The 19,733-nt window shown below is 51.1% G+C and overlaps 1 protein-coding gene across 2 annotated transcripts in view; it reads left to right on the top strand.

Moving 5' to 3' along the window:
* VWF (von Willebrand factor) overlaps positions 1-19,733 on the top strand; it is a 140,328-nt gene that overhangs the window by 32,772 nt on the left and 87,823 nt on the right. Inside the window, exons 7-12 of one of the 2 annotated variants that reach the window (XM_025851854.2) lie at positions 6,891-7,107; positions 8,748-8,870; positions 9,755-9,866; positions 10,403-10,449; positions 18,809-18,945; positions 19,405-19,543. In XM_025851854.2, the coding sequence (XP_025707639.2) occupies positions 6,891-7,107; positions 8,748-8,870; positions 9,755-9,866; positions 10,403-10,449; positions 18,809-18,945; positions 19,405-19,543 (775 nt within the window). Of the gene's footprint in view, positions 1-6,890; positions 7,108-8,747; positions 8,871-9,754; positions 9,867-10,402; positions 10,450-18,808; positions 18,946-19,404; positions 19,544-19,733 lie in introns of those variants that run through there. The other variant, XM_073888725.1, reaches the window with a different exon arrangement.

Genomic DNA, 19,733 nt, shown 5'->3' with positions numbered 1-19,733 from the left:
GCTAGGTTTCCGGCTTGTCCATAAACATCTGTGTCACCTGGAACATAGCCCAGTACTGGCAACCAACTAAGGCCAACCAAGTTCTAACACCCGGGAGGAGGGTGGTGTTGTGTGGAAGAGGGATGTTTACTCTTCTTTCCAGGAAAACTTTTGAAATATCTGGTGCATGCCCTTGGTAGCCCCTTGATTTTTTCTCCTCTGTGGGTCTCAGCATTATGCTAAGGATATGGGCTTGGGGTCAGGCCACTTCCTGGCTTTGTAACTCTGGGGGAGACACTTGCCTTGTCTGAGCCTCAGTTTCTACATGCGTAAAATGGGCATAGGAAGAGCAACCCACAGGGCCAGTGCAAGGATAAGAGAGAATATGTATGGAGTGTTTAGGGCGGTGGGGCTCAATTGTATGAGCTGTTCTTCTTATTATTAATATTATTATTATTATTTATTGACTCCCGGTGTCCTCCCGCTGTCTGTTCTCCAGGCTGCAGTGGCCATACCATGAGAATGGGAAGAGCTTTAAGCATAAGCTCCAAAATTCATTCCTTTCTCTTCTCCTCCCCTCCTCCCAATTATAACCCAGTTCCTTTTGGGGAGCTGAGCACAGCATGAGGTTAGAAGGAGAGAAGGTGTCTAAACATTCAGCTGACGGGCAGGGTAAGTGACGGAAGCCAAATTTTCTTCTAGAGCTGCTTGGTAACCCTAGTGAATTTCAGATGGAGTGCCCTCCAGGAATCATGTGCACTGAAGGGCAGGAAGAGAGATTTTGATCATTTCTTTTATTTCCTAACTTACTGTTTTGTGCCTGGCAGGCGGTTCCCCCCCACTCCTGCCCTTCGGTGTTCTCTAGGCAGGGGTGGGGTTAAGGCAGGGGGTGCCTCATTGGTGAGGTGGGGTTGCAGGCCATGTAAGTACTAAATCGGCTTTTCGAGGACATGGACTTTGTGTCACTGTATTTTGCAAACACGGGCCAGTGCCAAGTAAGCTGGACAAATACTCCCCTACCCTTGGAGTACAAAGGGATACTCTCACCAATCCATAAGAGATGGGAGGTGAAAACGATTTTCAAATGAAGAACCTGATACTAGGCCAAGTTGAGGAAGCAGATAGGACACTCTGTCTCCTGGGGACAAAGGGGAGGGAGGGAGAATCCAAGAGAAGCCTTGTTTTTCTCCGGGGGTGCTTTTTGGAGGCTCCAGCGGCAGGCTTGCTACTCACTTTGATGCGTTTGGTGCGTTGAAGTCCTTACTAACCAGTGTCCTGGGAGCAGCCTGAGAAATTGGTTACCAAGTTCTTAGTGCTGGGCTGAGGCCCCCTAACACGCCAGACCTCCCCAGGCACAAGCTTCTTTAAGCTCAGCCCTAGTATGAGGTTGTTTACCGAGAAGACAGACCTGGCTTGGTCTCAGCCAATCAGGTTGTGTTCACCCAAGACACGGGCACTCTCACTGGCTGGGAAGCGCAATGACTCATCTCCTGGGAGGTGATTAGTGCCGGCTTTGGAGTTGTTCTCCGCTGGCTTCGTTCATCCCCTGGGCCCCCGGGTTCAGAAGTCAGGTCTGGTAAATGGGCATTGCATACAAGCACTTGCCATTGTGGCTCTAAGGACCATTTGCAGTGGCAGAGTGTTCTGGGGAAGGCTACATTGACCTAAGAACTTTTCTTGAGAGCCGCCAGAATCTATTCTCCCCGCTTCTCTGCCGCTCTCCTTCTTCCCACGCTGTAGCAAGGAGTCAGCTAATTCTGAGCTGGGTCGTGTTACTTATACCTAGAGGATGAATGTTTTCTTGTTATGCCAACAAAACCCCGGAGCCTCTCTACTGGGACTGAATAATGGCTTGTTTGATTGCATGCAAATTTCCAGTATTTTTTAGCTTTTGAAACAGAGGGCAGGGCTGCTGGAGTCTGGAGCTCAGGGTGCAGACCTAGTAATAAAAAGCCCCAAGCTTTAAATGCTCACATAATTGATGTTAATTTGCAGGTAACTCTAGTGTATAGTGAACATTTTAGAAAGATTCTTAGGTTGCCTTTTTTTTTTTAATGCACATTCTGTTAGGCTGGGGACTGTCAGCAAGGGCTGAACCTTATGAAGGGATCCTGTCTTTGTCCTCAGTCCTCACTACAACACGAAGCCCAAGGCTGCAGCTAGTCTACCCAATATTCTTACTAATTAGAAAAAGGTGCCCCTTCCTCAAGGCACTTTACCACTGCCTGTTGGGAAATTGCCATAATAAGCATTAGAAGTGTGCATAGAATGTACGTGTACCTGTGTGGTGTCTACAGTGTGAACGATAACCCCTCAGCATGTTGCCACCATGCATTGGATGCCCTGCAGAACTATACTCAATGGCCATGACCTTGACCTCGCTTCCACTGGGAAATGTTGCTGCAGCCATCCTCCTCCAGGATCACCTCCCCCAGACTGGGAAGCCCATTTCCTGCTTTTGCTGCTGCCTTCTGAATGTGAGGACCCTTTCAGGCCCCCGGCCCCAAGAGTTCACTCCGTATACCTCCCCAGAGTTGGTCCTCAGGATGACCAGTCTTTCTTGAGAAGACCGGGTACACCATTTATTACTCGGCCTTCCAGTGGTCAATTGTCGGGTAGGAGCAATAGCAACCTCAGGCAGGTGTCTGGAACAGAAGAAATTTTTTCATCGATGTCAGGAATCTTAGGCTTATCCTAAGTCAGAGTGGCAGTGAGCCCGTGTGCTTGTGGTGGGATGGGGGTGACCTTGACCAGTGTGCTTTTGGGGTCTAGCTTTATAGCAGAGATCAGGGGCTGCCACAGTGTTTCAGAGACTTCCTCCCAGTCAAGCAGTATTTATCTGACAAACCCTTGAGGAGGGTCAGATAAGGTCCTAGCCCTCAAGCTTTCAGTTCAAATGGCTTCCTAACATAACAATCTCAAAATCCTTTAATAAAATGTTCCCTGAGTGGCTTTCTTTTCTTTTTCTTTCCCCTGATGAGGACAAGAATGAACAAGAATCTGATGGTGCCCATGCGTATATATTTACTGAAATATTTTGTGGGGCTTTGGGTGATAGTAAACTATGCAGACTGGACCTGCAATCTTGTTCAAGGGACAAAACGCATACGGGAAACTGAACAACTATGAAAGAGAACAACATAAATGCCATCTTGGGTCAGTAGGTGACAAATTGCCAAAAGAATGGTGAGTGGTATGGCGACTTAGGGAATCAGCTCTTGGCACAGAGCCGATGATCTTTCCTTCCTGGGAGCAGGATAAGTGGAATGGTTCCATCCCAGGGCTTAGACAGGCCCCAGACTGGGAGCCTGGGGGTGGTGCTTGGCCTGTGTCCTCCCAGCCCACCGAGCCCTGCCCTGGTCCCTCATAATTGCTCACATACCTCCCAGGAGACCAGGGCAGAGGGTAAGGAGGGTCCTTTGGGATATGGGGACTTCTGTGACATATCCAGTTACCCTACTTCTCATGAGGGCTGTAACCCAATCATCTCAGAGAGAGGAATGTCCAACTTCACACACACAAAAACCCCAAACAAAACAAAACAAAAAAAACCCATCCATTTGGTGGAAATCTATTGACCAGTTTCATGGGGGCTTTGTAAGCCAGATCTTGGAATGTAGGTGGGAGTCCCAGGCCAGCCAGAAGATATAAATAGAATCAGCAACCCTCCCCCATCCATCCTTGCTGGCTGACCAATGAGAAACTATGCCCAACCATGGGGTGAATTCTTGAACCCACTATTCTGGACCTGTTCAGGCGCCAGGCGCCTCCATACCTCCTCCAGGGGTAGCCGCCGGGCACCCACCCCAGGGCTGGAAAGATCAGGGCCTGGGTGAACAATCTTGCACTTTATATATTAGCTTCTCCTTCCTTTGTTCACTTCAGTCCTAGGAATGTCCCCTCCCTTTTCCTTGGTCAGCTGTTTGGGAACAAACACAATAGCTAAGCTTTAGATCTCCTCCCCGGCTAGGCTATCTGCCGCTGGGGAGATGTGCTGCTTTTCTCTCCTGCTCCCTCAGACTGGGCTCGGCATCTCCGGCATCTCCGGGGAAGAGGTCTGGACTTCTTCAATGAACTGCAAATGAGATTAAGTTGGGCTGCAGTTGGGTCTGCATACCCACCCGGGCAGGGTGAAGTCATGGGCTGACGGAGCTGGGGCTGGATCTCTCCTGCCAGCCCCTGGCACTGCAAACAAGAGATGAAGGAAGATAGAAGTAGCTGATGCCAGGCACTGGAGCCAAGGACACGCTGGGAGCGTGCAGATGAGCTGACCGTCGCTTGTGTCTCAGCCAGAACGGCTCAGCAGAGAGCTGTGGAGAAGCCATTTTTGAGCTGTGTGGCCGCTGTTGACAGTAGGCCAATGGCAATAGTGATAGGCCCTTGATTGCCTTTCTCATGTAAAGTTGTCCAGTCTTATTTTGCAGCCACCGTAGGTATTGCTATCTGTGTCAGTTAGGAGTAGGTCCCACTGTGAGTGACCAGACGCCTAAAGTAACAGAGAAGTTTGTTTCTCTGTCGGTGTAAAGAAGATGGGCAGGGCCAGCACCGGACGCCTTGGTGTTGGGTTCCGGGGTCCTTCGGTCTCCTTTCCCTGTTGTTGTTGGCATGGAGTTTCCACTTCACGGTCCAAGATGGCGGCTCACGCCTCGGGCATCACAGCCACATTCCATCGGTGGGGAGACAAGGGGCTAAGAAAGAAGCACCCTCTCCTTTTGAGGACATTGTCTGGAACGTAGTCCATGACCCTTCTGCTTATGTCCTATTGGGCAAAGCTTAGTTATGCCTACTCCCAGCTGCCGGGGAGGCGAAGAGATGGAATATTTGTTCCCAGTGGGCACGTGCCCAGGGGATGATTGAAAATTGAAGGTGCTATGACTAAGAAAGAAGGGAGGAACAGATCCTAGGCAACTTTGAATCTCCACTCTGCCTTCTTTATAGGGGAGGAAACAGAGGCACAGACCGGCGAGATCATTTTCCCACAGGCACACACTTTGGAAGTGATGGGGTTGGGACTGTAGTGCAGCCGTGCTTCTAAAATCCATGCTCTGTCTTCTGTACTCCCTTTGTCTAACCTGGTGTGAGGAAACAGCTGGGGAGGGCCGGGGGCGTGGAGGAAAACCACGTAAATTGTGGTTTGGTGACAGGTGACGGGCCTGTAGGATGCAGTCAGGCTTTGAACCCTGCTTGCTACCGCAGTTTGTAAACTGTGTGGTCTGATGACCCCCTGACATTCTTAAGAATAATAGAACATTGGGTAGGGTATGTGCTATGGTGAGTGCTGTGAATTGTGCAAGACCGTTGAATCACAGATCTGTACCTCTGAAACAAATAATGCAACATATGTTAAGAAAAAAGAAAAAGAAGAAGACAGCAGGAGGGGAAGAATGAAGGGGAGTAAGTCGGAGGGGGAGACGAACCATGAGAGACGATGGACTCTGAAAAACAAACTGAGGGTTCTAGAGGGGAGGAGGTGGGCAGATGGGTTATCCTGGTGATGGGTATTAAAGAGGGCACATTCTGCATGGAGCACTGGGTGTTATGCACAAACAATGAATCATGGAACACTACATCAAGAACTAATGATGTAATGTATGGTGATTAACATAACAATAAAAAATAAAAAAAGAGTAATAGAAGACACGAAAGAGATTTTCTATGGATTATCTGTTGATTATGGATTTGGATTATCTATTGGTATGTATTATATTAGAAAATAAAACAGAGAAATTTACAACATACTCATTTAAAAAATAATAAACATATTATATTTAACAAGATGACATCTTTTTAATAAAAGCCACTATAAATTCCAAACAGAAAAATATCTAGAGAGGAGAATGGCATTGTTTCGCAGTTTTGCAAATCTCTTTATTATCTGGCTTAAGAGAAATCAGCTGGATTCTTCAGCTGTGACATTCTGCCCTGCTTCCTAGATGGCTTGGAAGATGCACCCCAACTTCAGAGATTTTATTTTATTTTGTCACATAAAGAAAACTTTCATTTGCCGCAAATAAGGAGATCACAGGGAATGGCTTCCAAAGCTGTGACTCCCAGCTTCAGAGATTTTAAGATTTTATTTATTTATGTATTTATTTGAGAGACAAAAAGGGGGTGGGGCAGAGTACAGGGGGAGGGAGAGAGATAAGCAGACCCCGTGGGAGCCCAACGCAGAGCTCCATCTCACAACCCTGAGATCGTGACCTGAGCCGAAACCAAGAGTCAAACACTTAACCCACTGAGCCACCCAGGCGCCCCATCAACTTCAGAGATTTTTTTTTTTTTAAGATTTTATTTATTTATTTGAGAGAGAGAGAGAATGAGAGAGAAAGCACATGAGATGGGGGGAAGGGTCAGAGGGAGAAGCAGACTCCCTGCTGAGCAGGGAGCCCGACACGGGACTCGATCCCAGGACTCCAGGATCATGACCTGAGTTGAAGGCAGTTGCTTAACCAACTGAGCCACCCAGGCGCCCCCAACTTCAGAGATTTTAAACTGAAAGAAAGAAAAGGGGGGGCAGTTAGAATCATTAAAACACAGAATGCAGAGATGTTTACGAAGACAATACCTAGCAGTGTTTGTACTACTGTGTTTCCAGAGTAGTAAGCAACAATTTTGACCCCGCCCTGTGTTGTTAGGTTGAGGGTATCAACAAGGTGGTAAAATCCAAGGACTGCGTTTGCCTAGCAGAGGATCTGGGGGACATTTCCGAGAATCCTCTGGATTGATAAGACTGTTGAATTTGGGAACTGTTGATCAGCACCTACTCCGTGCCCAGTGTGAGGGAGCGTCCCCGGTTTTCCAGACAGGGCAGGCTCTTCGCGGAGCCACGTCCAGGAAGACATAAGCCAGTGCCTTGCAGAGCCTGGGCTGCATGGCTCCTGTCCTCACCGTGTGGCGTCTCGTTCCTGCAGGGCCCATGGGAGCAGTGCCGGCTTCTCAAGAGCGCCTCGGTGTTTGCCCGCTGCCACCCGCTGGTGGACCCTGAGCCTTTTGTGGCCCTGTGCGAAAGGGCTCTGTGCACGTGTGCCTGGGGGCTGAGGTGCCCTTGCGAGGTCCTCCTGGAGTACACCCGGGCCTGTGCCCAGCAGGGGATGGTCTTGTACCACTGGACTGACCACAGCACCTGCCGTAAGTCTGCGGCCCATGCTCCCGGCTGGGGATGAGTGGTGTCTGTCCTGGGGTGTCACAAGGGAAGCCCTCGGGCTGTGTCATGCTCCTGAGCCACCTGATCACAGAGGCCTGGCCCCGCGGGGGGTGTTCTTTCCCTTAAAGGCTGCAGCTGGGAAGGCCGTCCGGCACCTGTCCCCCTGCCTCCGTTCTAGGCCATGCCTCCCCCAGTGCCCCAGGACTCCCTCGGGAGATCTATTCCCTGGACTGGGAGAACATTCCCCGCCTCTGACGGGAATCCCAGCTGTCCTGATTTCGGCTCACGGCTTTGCCGCCTGCCTGTCTGTGTTGACGAGGAGCAGGGAGTTGTCCAGACTGTCCGCGGCGGCGGCGTGATCTTGCAGAGCTTGGCAGGCTCTCCATAAGCCCTTTCCTTTTATGAACCCAGCCTTCTCTCCTCCCGGCCCAGGGCTCCCCTTTCCCTCCTCCTCACCTCGTGGTGCCCGTGGTTTGGATCTCCCAGTCTCACTGGATCCCTGCTCACTGTCATTGTAACCATCCCCAAATTATCATAATTAAGTAGGAGCTTCTGTGGTTCCCTTGCAAGAAGCCTCCTCTCTCCCCAGACTTTCCACCACGGACCAAAAACCATGCTGATGGACAGTGCCATAATTACACAGGCCATCCTGGCTGATGGAGACAGAACAACCGGCCAAATATTTACAGCACACACATGTTTTTCAGTGTGTGTTCCCCCCGCCCCCCCCGCTTATAAATCAGAGCTTTTATCTCTGCTGTGGGGGCGTGAGAAGGTGGCTATTAGCAGCTGGTTTCTCCGCAGTCAGGTGGAGTGGCTGTTATTTTAGGTCTTTGAAGATAGGGTTGGGGGGGATGCCTCTTGGAGGAGAAGGGGTTCGGAACAATTGTTTGGTGTTGCAAAGCCCAGGAAAGAGCATTGGTATGTTCCGCTTCTTCAGCTGCTCTAAGCATCAGTCAGCCACAGGGTTGAGAGACAAAGGAGGGGAGCCAGTCCTTGCCCAGCAGGAGCTGGGTCCAGTGGGGGAGGACAGATGCTTAGGTGATAAGCCTCTGAAGACAGTCCTGCAGCACCGTGGAAAATAAATAGGGAGCAAGTCACCCATGTAGGGAAAGTGGGTGTGAATGGTGTGTACCCTGTGCTGGGTGGGGCCTTTGACTGGGGCCAGTTTCATGAGGAAGAGGAGCCCTCAGAGGAGGGATGTGATGGAGGACGCCACTTACCCCTTGCTTGGCCCCAGAAGGACATTTATTTTTAACCTAGAGCAGTTTGATATTACCTTGAAAGGGTTTTAGGTGAAAGGGACAGAGCATAGGGGAAAAACAACAACAAAAAAATACCAAGCTGGTCATGGAGAGACAGATGATCAAGGGGCAGAAGTGGTGGTCCCAGGTGACCCTGCTGAGTCTTAGCCAGGCTCTACAAGATGGAAGATGTCCCTTCAGGGGAAGAGTGGTTGGCAGGGTGGTCTTGGAGGGCACATGGACCATTGGGGTGCCACTGGGGTGGAGCTGGCCCCTGGGGCCCTGAAGACAGAGGGGAGCAGACAAGAGAGCACAGGGGCTCTGAGGACGGCGTGGCTCTCTGGGGTGCTCCGGGGAGACTGCTGGGTTTTCCGTTTCAGGACCGGCATGCCCGGCAGGCATGGAGTACAAGGAGTGCGTGTCCCCTTGCACCAGAACTTGCCAGAGCCTGCACGTCCAAGAAGTGTGTCAGGAGCAATGCGTGGATGGCTGCAGCTGCCCTGGTAACAAACTTCTCACTTTATTCACAAATCCCAGACCTTGCCAGTGCCCTTGGCTTGGGGAGGCCAGATGAAGGCCACTTGTGTTTGTCGCCTGTTGCTGAAATCAGAAGCCTTTTATTTATTTTTTAAAACATCTTTGTACAGAGGGATCAGGATTGAGCCGGGGGTTATTTTTATTTCTGTTTTCCTGTTGTGCTGGATCCGTGAAAGCGCGTGTGTCTCGGAAACAGAAGGATGGTCTGGGCTCCGACAGTGACTTTGTTTGGGGAGCACGTGGCCTGATCTGAGCGGCACTTTTGTTTTCTCAGTTGCGTGTCTGGGAACGGGTCTCGGGTGAAAGATATTTTAAAACGTCTCCTGGGTTTGCCATGTGAGCTCAGCTGAAAAAGAGCTTTGCACTAGAAAATGTTTCTCAGGAGAGGCCGTGTGAGATTTGGTGAAAAACGCTGTTTAATTACTGAGAGTGAGGCCTGTGTGTTTTGACTAATGACTTCCCCGCTGGACGACCTTGAACAAAAACTCTTGCCTCCTTTCTTCATCTGTTCAATGCAGGTTAATTATGCCCTCTTTCTCAGTGAGTTAATGTGAAAGTAAGGGTCCTACAAGTTCTTCAAGCTTCCTGGGAGACGCTCTCAGCCTCGACTCATGCCTTCCTCACTGGAGGACCTTGAGCAAAGCTCTTTCCCCCATTTCTTTGACAGTAGAGAGAGATTAATAATCTCCCTCCCCCCCGTATGGCCCTAACGGGAAAGAGCAACATCACGGAACAGGTTCTTTGAGCTTCCTGAAGAAGCCCTCCGCTGTGATCACCCATGGGGATTCTGTAGCTGGGAGATGAGTAATGATGATAAGCTGAGTCTTTGCCTTGATGTTCTTGAACACAGAGGGACAGCTCCTGGATGAAGGCCGCTGCGTGGGGAGCGCTGAGTGTTCATGTGTGCATGCTGGGGAGCGGTACCCTCCGGGCTCCTCCCTCTTGCAGGACTGCAACACCTGGTACCTGGGGCTGCGCCATGGGGTCTGGGAGGGCGGCCCAAGGGCAGTGGATGGGGATGCTGGGCAGTGGGGGCATCTCCAGACCTCTTTCCTTTGCTGTCTTTCCCTGCTCAGCTGTCTTTCAGGAGCCCCCATGGGCTGCCGGCGTGGGCCTGGGTGGCACCCCTTTCAGCAGCCCTTCTGTCTTCTCTTCTCCGAGCTGTGGGGGAGGGGCAGCTGGGCGGACTAGGAATTTCATTGCTCAGCGGCTGGGTGGATTTTTCAGGGACACTGGGTCCCCTAGATTTTCTTCTTCTCTCTCTCTCCAGCAGGGTTTCTACCCCTCAGCCTTATCTCCAAGATGCCTCCCTCTTTGGCCACAGTCCTGTGCCATTCACCTTCAGCCTCATAAAGACCCCCCCCCCTGCTGCACCAGCTCCCTTCTTTTCCCAGATCCGTCCCTTTGGGGGCTGTGGTGTCTGTGATGAGCTCTAGGTGTGTTCATGCGCCCTTGTGTTTGCACAACTAGCCACAACCTGTGCTTCTCTCCCCAACAGCATTTGCCGAAATAGCCTGTGGATCTGCAGCAATGAAGAATGCCCAGGTAGGCGCCCTTCTGCTCATTCCCCCCTTTCTCTGGATGGAATGGTATGTCGTCCTTGCTAGATGGAGAGGGCCACATCTCAAGGCAGGGAGAAGGTGGCCTGTGTACCGGCTGGATACCACCCTCTGACCACAGCCCTGGTTTGGGATCCCAGCCGTGCTGCTGACCCACTCGTGGGCTAGCAGAGGGACACCCAGCATAGCTGAAAGGTGAGAATGCACCTGCACTAAGGTTTTATTGTCCTTTTCTTCTCACCTGTTTGCTCAGAGGATTATGGTTCAATGAGCTGTAAGAACTGTAGGGTCACAGTTAACTAAACAAAGATGATGTAAATTCTTTGGAAATGAAGAGGAAGAAGGGCCCGGTAATTCTTTAAATTCAAAGTGAGAAGTTTCTGGAATGCCTGATAGGAAGACCTTGGAATGGCCCAAGAGCTAGGAAGATCAGACCACCAAATGATTTCTTCTACCCCACCCCCTCCCTGGAAAATCCCTTTAGGGAAAGTTGCTTTATAATCTCTCCCATTTACTGGGTCTTCTGTTTGGCCCCAACTCTATTCTATTTGCTGCAAACTTGGGCCATCTGAAGCTCCCTTCTGCCTCACCCCCCAATACCCTGGCCCTTCTCCTGATAATTTTCCCCTTTGTGGTCACTCACATGGTATTTGCTATGTGTTAGGCTCTGTGCTAAGCACTTTACATGGGAGCCTATGAGGCAGGTACAGTTTATTCTAGGTTTACAAAAGAGGAGGCAGAGCAGGAGACATTACATAACTTGCTCAGTGTCATACAGCTGCTAAGAGACAATGACAGGGCTCAGACTCACACCTCTGATTGCTGCTTTTGCCCTTCTGTTTATTCTCTTTCTTGGTCTTCCATCTGTTCCTTTGCAGGAAGGTCTTTGCTATCAACGGCTCAGGAGAGGCCCCATGTTTTAGTCAAAGACCAGCTCAGCCTCAGCTTCTATGCTGGATACCACTCTTTGGGTTCCCATGGTTTGTAGAGCGCAGTCAGAAACTGCAAGGCAAACAGCCAGATAACAGGCTCCCCTCTCTTTGGCCCCAAGAGGCCGCATTAGCTCTGGTGGGCTGACAGGGCTTGAACTTGGATACTGGGATCATATTTGGGGCCTGTTGGCTGTAGGGTCACTTAGGATCTTACCCAATGCCCACCACACTGGGAATATTCTGGAACTGGATAGAAAGTGGGCACTAGGGGTAGGTCAGTTCGTCTGGCTCAGGGATGGCCAACCAGTCATTTTATCTTCTGTGCAATTTTTAAAGGAAGCACGAAGGACAAAAGATTGTTCTTGCAAGGAATGTCAGTGCTCCAATTTAACATCATCATACCCTGGGAAAGACCTAGGGAGCCCTTCGAAAGACATGAGGTTGCTGCAAATGACTTGCAAAAACACTGTTAATATCTAAATAATAAGCATTCATTGTATAAGATCTGTGAGCCACAATGGACAGAATTAGGAATTCATTTATTGTCTTTTGTTAGATTGGCTACCAGATTAGGAATTCTTTTTTTTTTTTTTTAAGATTTATTTATTTAGTTGAGAGAAAGAGAGAGAGAGAGAGAGAGATAACAGGGGAAAGGGCAGATAGAGAGGGAGAGAGAATCTCAAGCAGACTCCCCACAGAGCACAGAGCCCTATGTGGGGCTCAGTCCCACAACCCATGAGATCATGACCTGAGCCAAAATCATGAGTCCAACGTTCAACCAATTAAGGTACCCAGGCACCCCCTAGATTAGGCATTAATAACTACCTTCGATAGGGACCATCTTCCACCCATCCATCTGTCCATCCATCCATCCATCCATCCATCCATCCATGCAAACATCCATCTGTCCATCCATTCAACCATCCATCCATCCATCCAACAATGATTTGAACACTCACTGTGCACATGATGGAATGCTTGGTCTGGGACAGATTACAATTCCCTGGTCTTCAGTTCAAAATTTAGAAGATAGCTTTGCTGAGGATGTAAGAAATTTTCTTGATGCCTTGATGGGAAGATAACCAGTTCCAACTCTGCAGTCTACTGAGTGGTTTGATGTTTTGCCCACATAATCACTAAGCTCTTGCTCTGTATATTTAAAGCCTCAGGTCTGACCCTCTTTTTCAAGTTCTGGAGTTTAGCTGGTTGTTTCCCACTCCATTTCTACCTGTAGCACACAGACGTATTTCCATACCTTGCCATGATTCAGTGGGCAGTGGGGCTGTCTTATGCCCCCAGTGTGACATTTGCGGATATAGCTTCTGAGGGGAAAGTCCTGGAAGGGAATATACTTGACTCTGCTAGCACAGCAAAGAGCAGACTATGACTTCTCCACAGTCCCTGGAAGAGCTGACATTGTGAATCTTAGAAATAGACAGCTGGGTTTTGATTCTCTGGGATAAGATGAGAGTGTACTAGCTGTTTATTGTTGTGTAACAAATTACCCCAAACTTAGCAAACAACAAACATTTATTATCTTAGAGTTTCTGTATGTCAGGAATCTGGGTGTGTTTGAGTCTGGCCCATGATTTCTCCTGAAAGTTGCAGTCAGGTTGCTGACTTGGGCTGTGGTCTTATCTGAAGTCTCCATTGGGACTTTGAAGTTGAATCATGTGATGGTTGGCAGGCCTTGGTCCCTCAGCATGTGGACCTCTCACGAGGATGCCTCATGATATGATAGCTGGCTTCTTCTAAGGCGAGTGACCTCAGAGAGAGTGAGGGAGAGCAGCCTAGACAGAAGCCATCGTCTTTTAAAAAAGCCCATCTCCAAAGTGACATCTTTCATTTCTGCTGTATCATATTTACTAGAAACAAGTCAACATGTCTAGTCTACACTCAAGGTGAAGGGATCACACAAAGACATGAATATAGGAGGTGGGACCATGGGGGGAGCATCTTAGAGGCTGCCCAGCACAGGGAGTGTTGTGTATGGGGTGTGGGTGGGAGATTGCCCAGGAGAGCATCAGTCTATATGGGGAGGGGCTGGAGCCTAAATGCTCCTTTAGGCCTTCATTGCTCACTGTACCCCTCTGTTCTTGTTAGGAGTTAGGGCAGCTCCAGGCAAAACTGTGGCTTCCCCAGACTTCCCTTTCTGTAACCCCAAGCCTCTCTTCCTCATTGACCCTGACCAAACATTTATGGTTCAGTGGGAATCAAATTAGCAGAACTTTTCTGGGCAGCATCTGTTGCAGTGGAAAGGAAGAGGAAGGGAGGGAAGGAGCATGTCTATTAACAGGGACTATTCCTCGAATGAATAATTTCAAACTCCTGATGGAAGAGTGTGGAAGGCTCTCTTTTGCAGCTGGGAAGGTGTGAGTGGAGGGTTTCTCACTTGCCCATCCGATATCCATGGACAGGTAGCACAGCAGGGGGCTGGGGGCATGGGCGGTGGGGTGGACTTGGGCAGCCTGGCCAGAATTCCAGTCCCCCCACTTCCCAGCTGGGTGACTCTGGCAAACTGCCTGATCACTTGCAGCCTCAGTGTCCTAGTCTGTAACACAGGGATGCAAACAGCAGCTTCATCCCGCGGAAGCTGTTATTGGCATACAGCAGGCACTCAATAAACGTTAGCGGTATTCATCCCCACAGCCCCGGCTGCCTCATTAAGCAGGATCTGAGAAGGACTTAGGCACAAGCCCAAGGAGTCTGGCCTGGGGAGGGGGGGGTCAGAGGCAGGGTGTGGCTGGGGCCGGAGGGGCAGGAGGGTCAGACAGAGCCCAGGCCTGTCTTGGGCTTGGCCATGGGGCAGGGGAGGGCCTTGGTGTAACTTGTTACTTGTTTGGTTCCAGATAATTTCTGATGCCTTCTAACCCAGCCCTGTAATTCAACTTGAGGATTCAGGCTGTCTGTTCCGAAGCCTCCAGGAAGGAAGACAGACTTCCTTGTTGGCTAACAGAGACAGTGATCAGGGCCAATGGCTGTTCAATGGGAGCAGGCATTCCTAGGTACCCAGGCTGCCTGGGGGATCTGAATGCCCAAGTTCATGGAAACTCCCTGGGGGCCTGCCCCAGCCAATACTGGAGTCACACCAGTCACAACAGGCCTCCTTCAGGACAGGCCAGTGTATGACGTTTAGAAGCCAGGGCTCTTCAATAAATAAGTAAATCTTTAAAAAAAGGGTAGGGCGCATGCCTGGGTGGCTCCTCAGTCGGTTGAGCATCTGATTCTTGGTTTCAGCTCAGGTTATGATCTCAGGGTTGTAAGATCCAGCCCCACATCAGGCTCCACACTCAGTGGGGAGTCTGCTTGAGATTCTCTGTCCCTCTCCCTCTGCCCCTCTCCCCACTGTCTCTCTCAAATAAATAAATTAATTAAAAAAAAAAAAAAAAAGGAAGAAGCCAGGGCTCTTCTCCACTCAGTCCTTGTATCCAGACTCAGTTGTACCTCAGCCCCTTGGCATGGGCCCATGTGTGCCCAGGCTCAGAATGACTCAGGCTTAGCCCTCACAAAATCAGGCCTATGAGAAACTGCAGGAGCCAACCCATGAGGCAGGGTTGGGTGGTGTCAAGTGCTCTGGGCTCTGAAGCCAGACAGAAGGCCCATGTGCAAATCCCCGTCTGAGGACTTTGGGGCCTTGGGCGAGTTTTTCTCTGTGCTTTACTTTCCTCATCTGTGAACTGGGGCTAATGATGGGGCTAATGATGACCGCCTCATGGAAGCAGTGAATGAGATGCACCCACGGATGGCGTGGAAAGGTGGAGAGATGATGTTATTGTGATTTAGAGGCAGACTTTGGTGAAGAGTTCCATTGGGGGAGTCTGTGTTGCTTTGCGAAAGGCCTAGGGGCTGGCATTTCTGTAGGCTGTGTGGCAAAGGTTAGAAGCCGATGGGCTGAGCAGAGAAGCCCTCTGGAGGTCTCACGTGCTGCAGACAAAAGGGTTTCTTTTAGAAGAGGTCATGCGTTTCCATCAGAGGAGAGATTTCTTTCCAGTTTTTTCATGAGAGAAGATCTTTTTTTAAAGATTTTATTTATTTGTTTGACAGAGAGAGAGAGAGAGGAGAGAGAGCGAGCGCGCACACAAGCAGGGGAAGCGTCAGGCAGAGGGAGGGGGAGAAGCAGATTCCCCACTTAGCAGGGAGCTCGATGTGAGGCTCGATCCGGGATCATGACCTGAGCCGAAGGCAGGCACTTAACCAACTGAGCCACGCAGGGGCCCCAACGAGGGAAGATCTTTATTCATGTAGGGGATCTGCTTTAATTCCCGGCTGTTCTACTTTTTAGGCTATTTTAGTATATGTGCTGCCGAAGCGAGCACTTAAAGGCTATTTTAAGAATCACCTGTTCTTCACTGATTCACCAGACTGTTATTGCCCACCTTCTCCATTGGGCGGGGGGCCAGCTGTTGGTTGGGAGCTGCCTTTTGCTGCTTGACCAGCTAGCTGACTGGGAATGTCCTGGCCATCCTGCTCTGGGCAGAGGATGGGTGAGTGTGCCCTGGGGCCCCCTGTTCTGGCTAATGTTCCAGCTCCCAGGGCCAACCGCTAGCCCAGTGGCTTCCACATCTATGTTGTTCGGTTTCCTGCGCTCACAGCTCTATCCCTCAGTGGTACCAAGGCGATAAGCTAAATGTCATATTTAGACTTTCGATTCCTGAGGAACTTCAGAGCACAAGTCAGTGGGGGTCAGAGCAGGAAATCAGATTAGATTCTAGCTCTGGAAGTTTTGCTTTTGAATGTTTGCATTTTTTTTGTTGACCCTTCTTTTCCTAGGCTTTGTCGGAGATAATGCAGGCCCACCTTCATACTCAGATAAGAGCGCTCCTGAGAAAACAGAAAGGTCAGGGGAAGAATTCCCACCCATTCTATTGCCATGGGGTCAAGATGTTTGACACAAAGGGCCATATCACTCTGTTTGCAGGATGATGGTGGCTTCTGAGAAATAGCAATTGGAGGAAGGCTTCCTGTGACACCAGTGGATTTGGAATTTCAGCACATTTACATTGGCTGGGATGACCTTTGCCCCGACCTTTACTGCCTGCCATGAACAGTGACCCCTCACTCTTGCTATTCTTTGGGGGCACTGCCGTGGGAGGACCTGAGCTGTTCCTGCTTATAACACTTCTGACACCAAATGTGTGTGATTTTTTCCCAAGCCAACCAATTCTTTCACTTTCTGGACTCCAACTGGGTGTCCTACAATTCAATTCTGACACCAATGAGCCGGAATCAGTGCAGACCCTGTAGGTTAAGGGCTCTGTCCCACAAGATGCCCCACTTTAGATGCTGATCGCAAGTACTGGGCTCTCAGGATATCTGCTTCTGTCTGACTTGGCTACAAGTTGGGGGGTTCCCACAATGCCTTCCTCAGGTCCAATAATTTGCTAGAATGGCTCACAAAACTTGGGTGCTTTACTTACTATTACTGGTTTTCTATAAATGATATTATAAAGGGTCCAAATCACTGAAGAGGTGCATGGGGCAAAGACCGGAAGGATCCTGAGCACGGGAGCTTCTGTCCCCATGGAATTGGGGTGTGCCACCCTCCTGCATGTGGATACACTCACTAACCCAGAAGCTTTCTGGATCCTCTTGTGTAGGGGTTTTAATGGAGGTTTTATTATGCAGGCATGATTGATCATTAATCCCCAGCCTGTCTCCTGTCCCTGGAGGTTGGAAAGTGAGGCTGAAAGTTCCAACTCTTTCATCTTGCCTGGGTTTTTCTGGTGACCAGCCCCCATCCTGAAGCTACCCAGGGGCCCACCAAGAGTGGTTTCATTAGAACAAAAGATGCTCCTATCACCCAGGATGTTCCTTAGGAGCTCTGTGTCAGGAACCAGGGATAAAGACCAAATATATATTTCTTATTATCGCAGAGGGTGATGCTGATAATGATCTTGGGCCTCTCTAATTTCTCCTAATTTCTTCTGGGCTGAGTGTGCCCATGCCATTTTGGGAGGGGTCAGCCACTCTGGGGACCAGTCAGAGGACTCTCACAGTGACCTGAGGCTACTCTCCCCTACCCCTGCCTGCCAACACATCCAAAGGCAGGACCACACCTGGATCCAACACACCTGGATCCAAAGTTGTGCCTGCCAGGCCCTTCAGTGCAAATGTGGCCCTGAGGTGGCAGGCGATGGGGGCCTGTGGAGCTTATCTCTGCCAGATGGGCAGCTGGACTCTCCCTATGGCCTCTGAGAACCCCCTGACTGTGTGACAGAGCCCAGCATCAGCCCCTGGGGGTGGGCCGAGGTGGGACTGGCTCTAAAACCCTCTTAGGGGGAACTTTAGGTTTTGACGGGATTAGTGCTCTGGAGAACAGGTGTCTGCAGTTTGGAGGTCAAGGGTGACTGCGTGGGAAGGAGGGCCCCCGACTTTATGGAATGGCCGTGCTGTGTGTCTATATTTATTTTCCTAAGGAGTAGAAGGCACAGATGAAAGGAAATACATACAAGGAGATTGGGAAGGGATCCAGATGCCCACTTCAGCTTCAATGGGCCCATTGTGGGTCCTGGGGACCAGATTGCCCTGAGCTGGGGCAGGGCCTATAGGGGATCACTGGAGACGTAAGCAGAGGTCCCCCCTGCATGGACACTCCCTGGGATGTGTGACCTCTGGTCTGAGGTGCGTTGGGCCAGCCACATGGTTGGGTTGTGGTCTGGAGCAGGATGGAGCAGGACTCAGGTTGGGGGTGAGCCGAGGGCTCTGTGTGGCGGGGTGATGAAGGGGAGTCCTTGTACCCACCCACAGATGTGTCAGCCTGAGCTAAGGAGCTGGCTGGGGTGGTGCTGAGATCATGGGCAGATGGCCTCCTGGCCCCCCATTGGCCCCAACTGAAGCCACCGCATGGACATGCCCATGAAGAGGCCTTAGAGCTGCCCCCTGGCCTCTGCCTTGCTGAGCCTGGAGAATGCCCGCCTTACCCCTTCTGCCCTCTGTCTGGGCTGGCCTCTCTGCCTGCTTGCCTCAGGGGACTCGTCTGGGTGGGGCTGTGCCCCGGAGCCCCTCACAAGGCTGGTGCAGAGAAAGGCCTGTCCCTGGACCAAGTGGCGCCTGACCCCAGCAGAGCCAGAACCTGTGGGGTGGCTGTGGGGAAGGACGGGGAGCCAAAGTGAACGGAGAGCTCAAGCTGCGGGCTCCAGGCCGGGCTCCACCCCTGAGTGCGCGTGGCTCTGTCACTGCCCTAGGTTTTCTCTTCCATAAAGTGAGGCATTGAACTAAAGATCCAGCTCTGACCTCTCACGGTTTGAGGACGGGGACCTGAGTTCGAGTCCTCCCATAGAACTCGTTCTCAGACCGGTGTGGGGAAAGAACGTCTGTGGAGTTCCACGAGAGGGGCCCAGTTTCCCCCCCTCCCCCTCCGCCAGGGGGCTTCTCCTCCTCCTGTTCTCATTGCCTCCCTTTGCATCCCTCCAGGGGAGTGTCTCGTCACAGGACAATCCCACTTCAAGAGCTTTGACAACAGGCACTTCACCTTCAGTGGGATCTGCCGGTACCTGCTGGCCCAGGACTGCCAGGACCACACCTTCTCTGTTGTCATTGACACTGTGCAGGTGAGCTGGCCTGCTGCCTGTCAGGAGGGAGGGGGCAAGGTGGTCCTGCCTGAGCTGCTGTGGTACACGCTATCCCTCTTTTCTCCAGAGACTGGAGCAAGGAGGGGAAATCTAGAGGGCACACGGCTCCCTCTGAGGGCTGGGGTCCCAGATTTGCTTTGGAACCATGGGCCCAAGCAACAGGAAGACAGCCAGAGGCCTAGAGTTCTTTATAAAGACAAGAGGATTGGGAAAGGGTGTGGCGAGCTGAACAGCGGTGAGCGCTGGGCTCAGGGCCTTGTCCCGGCACACCTCCGGGGGGCCTACTCACAGAGACCGTTCTGTGAGAATGGAATTCTTTCCCCTCAGCAGGCCAGAGGCTGCCTGGGGTTGTGCTCTTTCCCTGAGTAAATGGGTCCCAGGCTGGGGTGTTGTGTGGGGGGTTTGTGGTGACGTCACTCTGTGTGGCCCTCTTGGCAGTGTGCCGATGACCCGGATGCTGTCTGCACCCGCTCGGTCACTGTCCGCCTGCCCCAACTGCACAACAGCCTTGTGAAGTTGAAGCACGGGGGAGGCGTGTCCATGGATGGCCAGGATGTCCAGATCCCTCTCCTGCAAGGTGTGTTCTGTCCTCCACCAGGCCTGGGGCTGGTCCGGCTCACCCCTCAGCCACGCTCCCTGCTCACCTCTTCTGTGAGGAGAGCTATCACTGGAGGGGTGGGTATCTTCAGCATGCATCCTTGCAAGAAAGGAAGGCTTCCTGGAGGAGGAGGAGGAGGAGGAGGAGGAGGAGGAGGAGGAGGAGGAGG

This window comes from Callorhinus ursinus, unplaced genomic scaffold (genome assembly GCF_003265705.2).
Source record: "Callorhinus ursinus isolate GAN/ISIS: 27379988/994484 unplaced genomic scaffold, GSC_fseal_2.0 scaffold94, whole genome shotgun sequence".
Taxonomy (NCBI): domain Eukaryota; kingdom Metazoa; phylum Chordata; class Mammalia; order Carnivora; family Otariidae; genus Callorhinus; species Callorhinus ursinus.
This window is presented reverse-complemented; position numbering and strand designations above follow the sequence as displayed.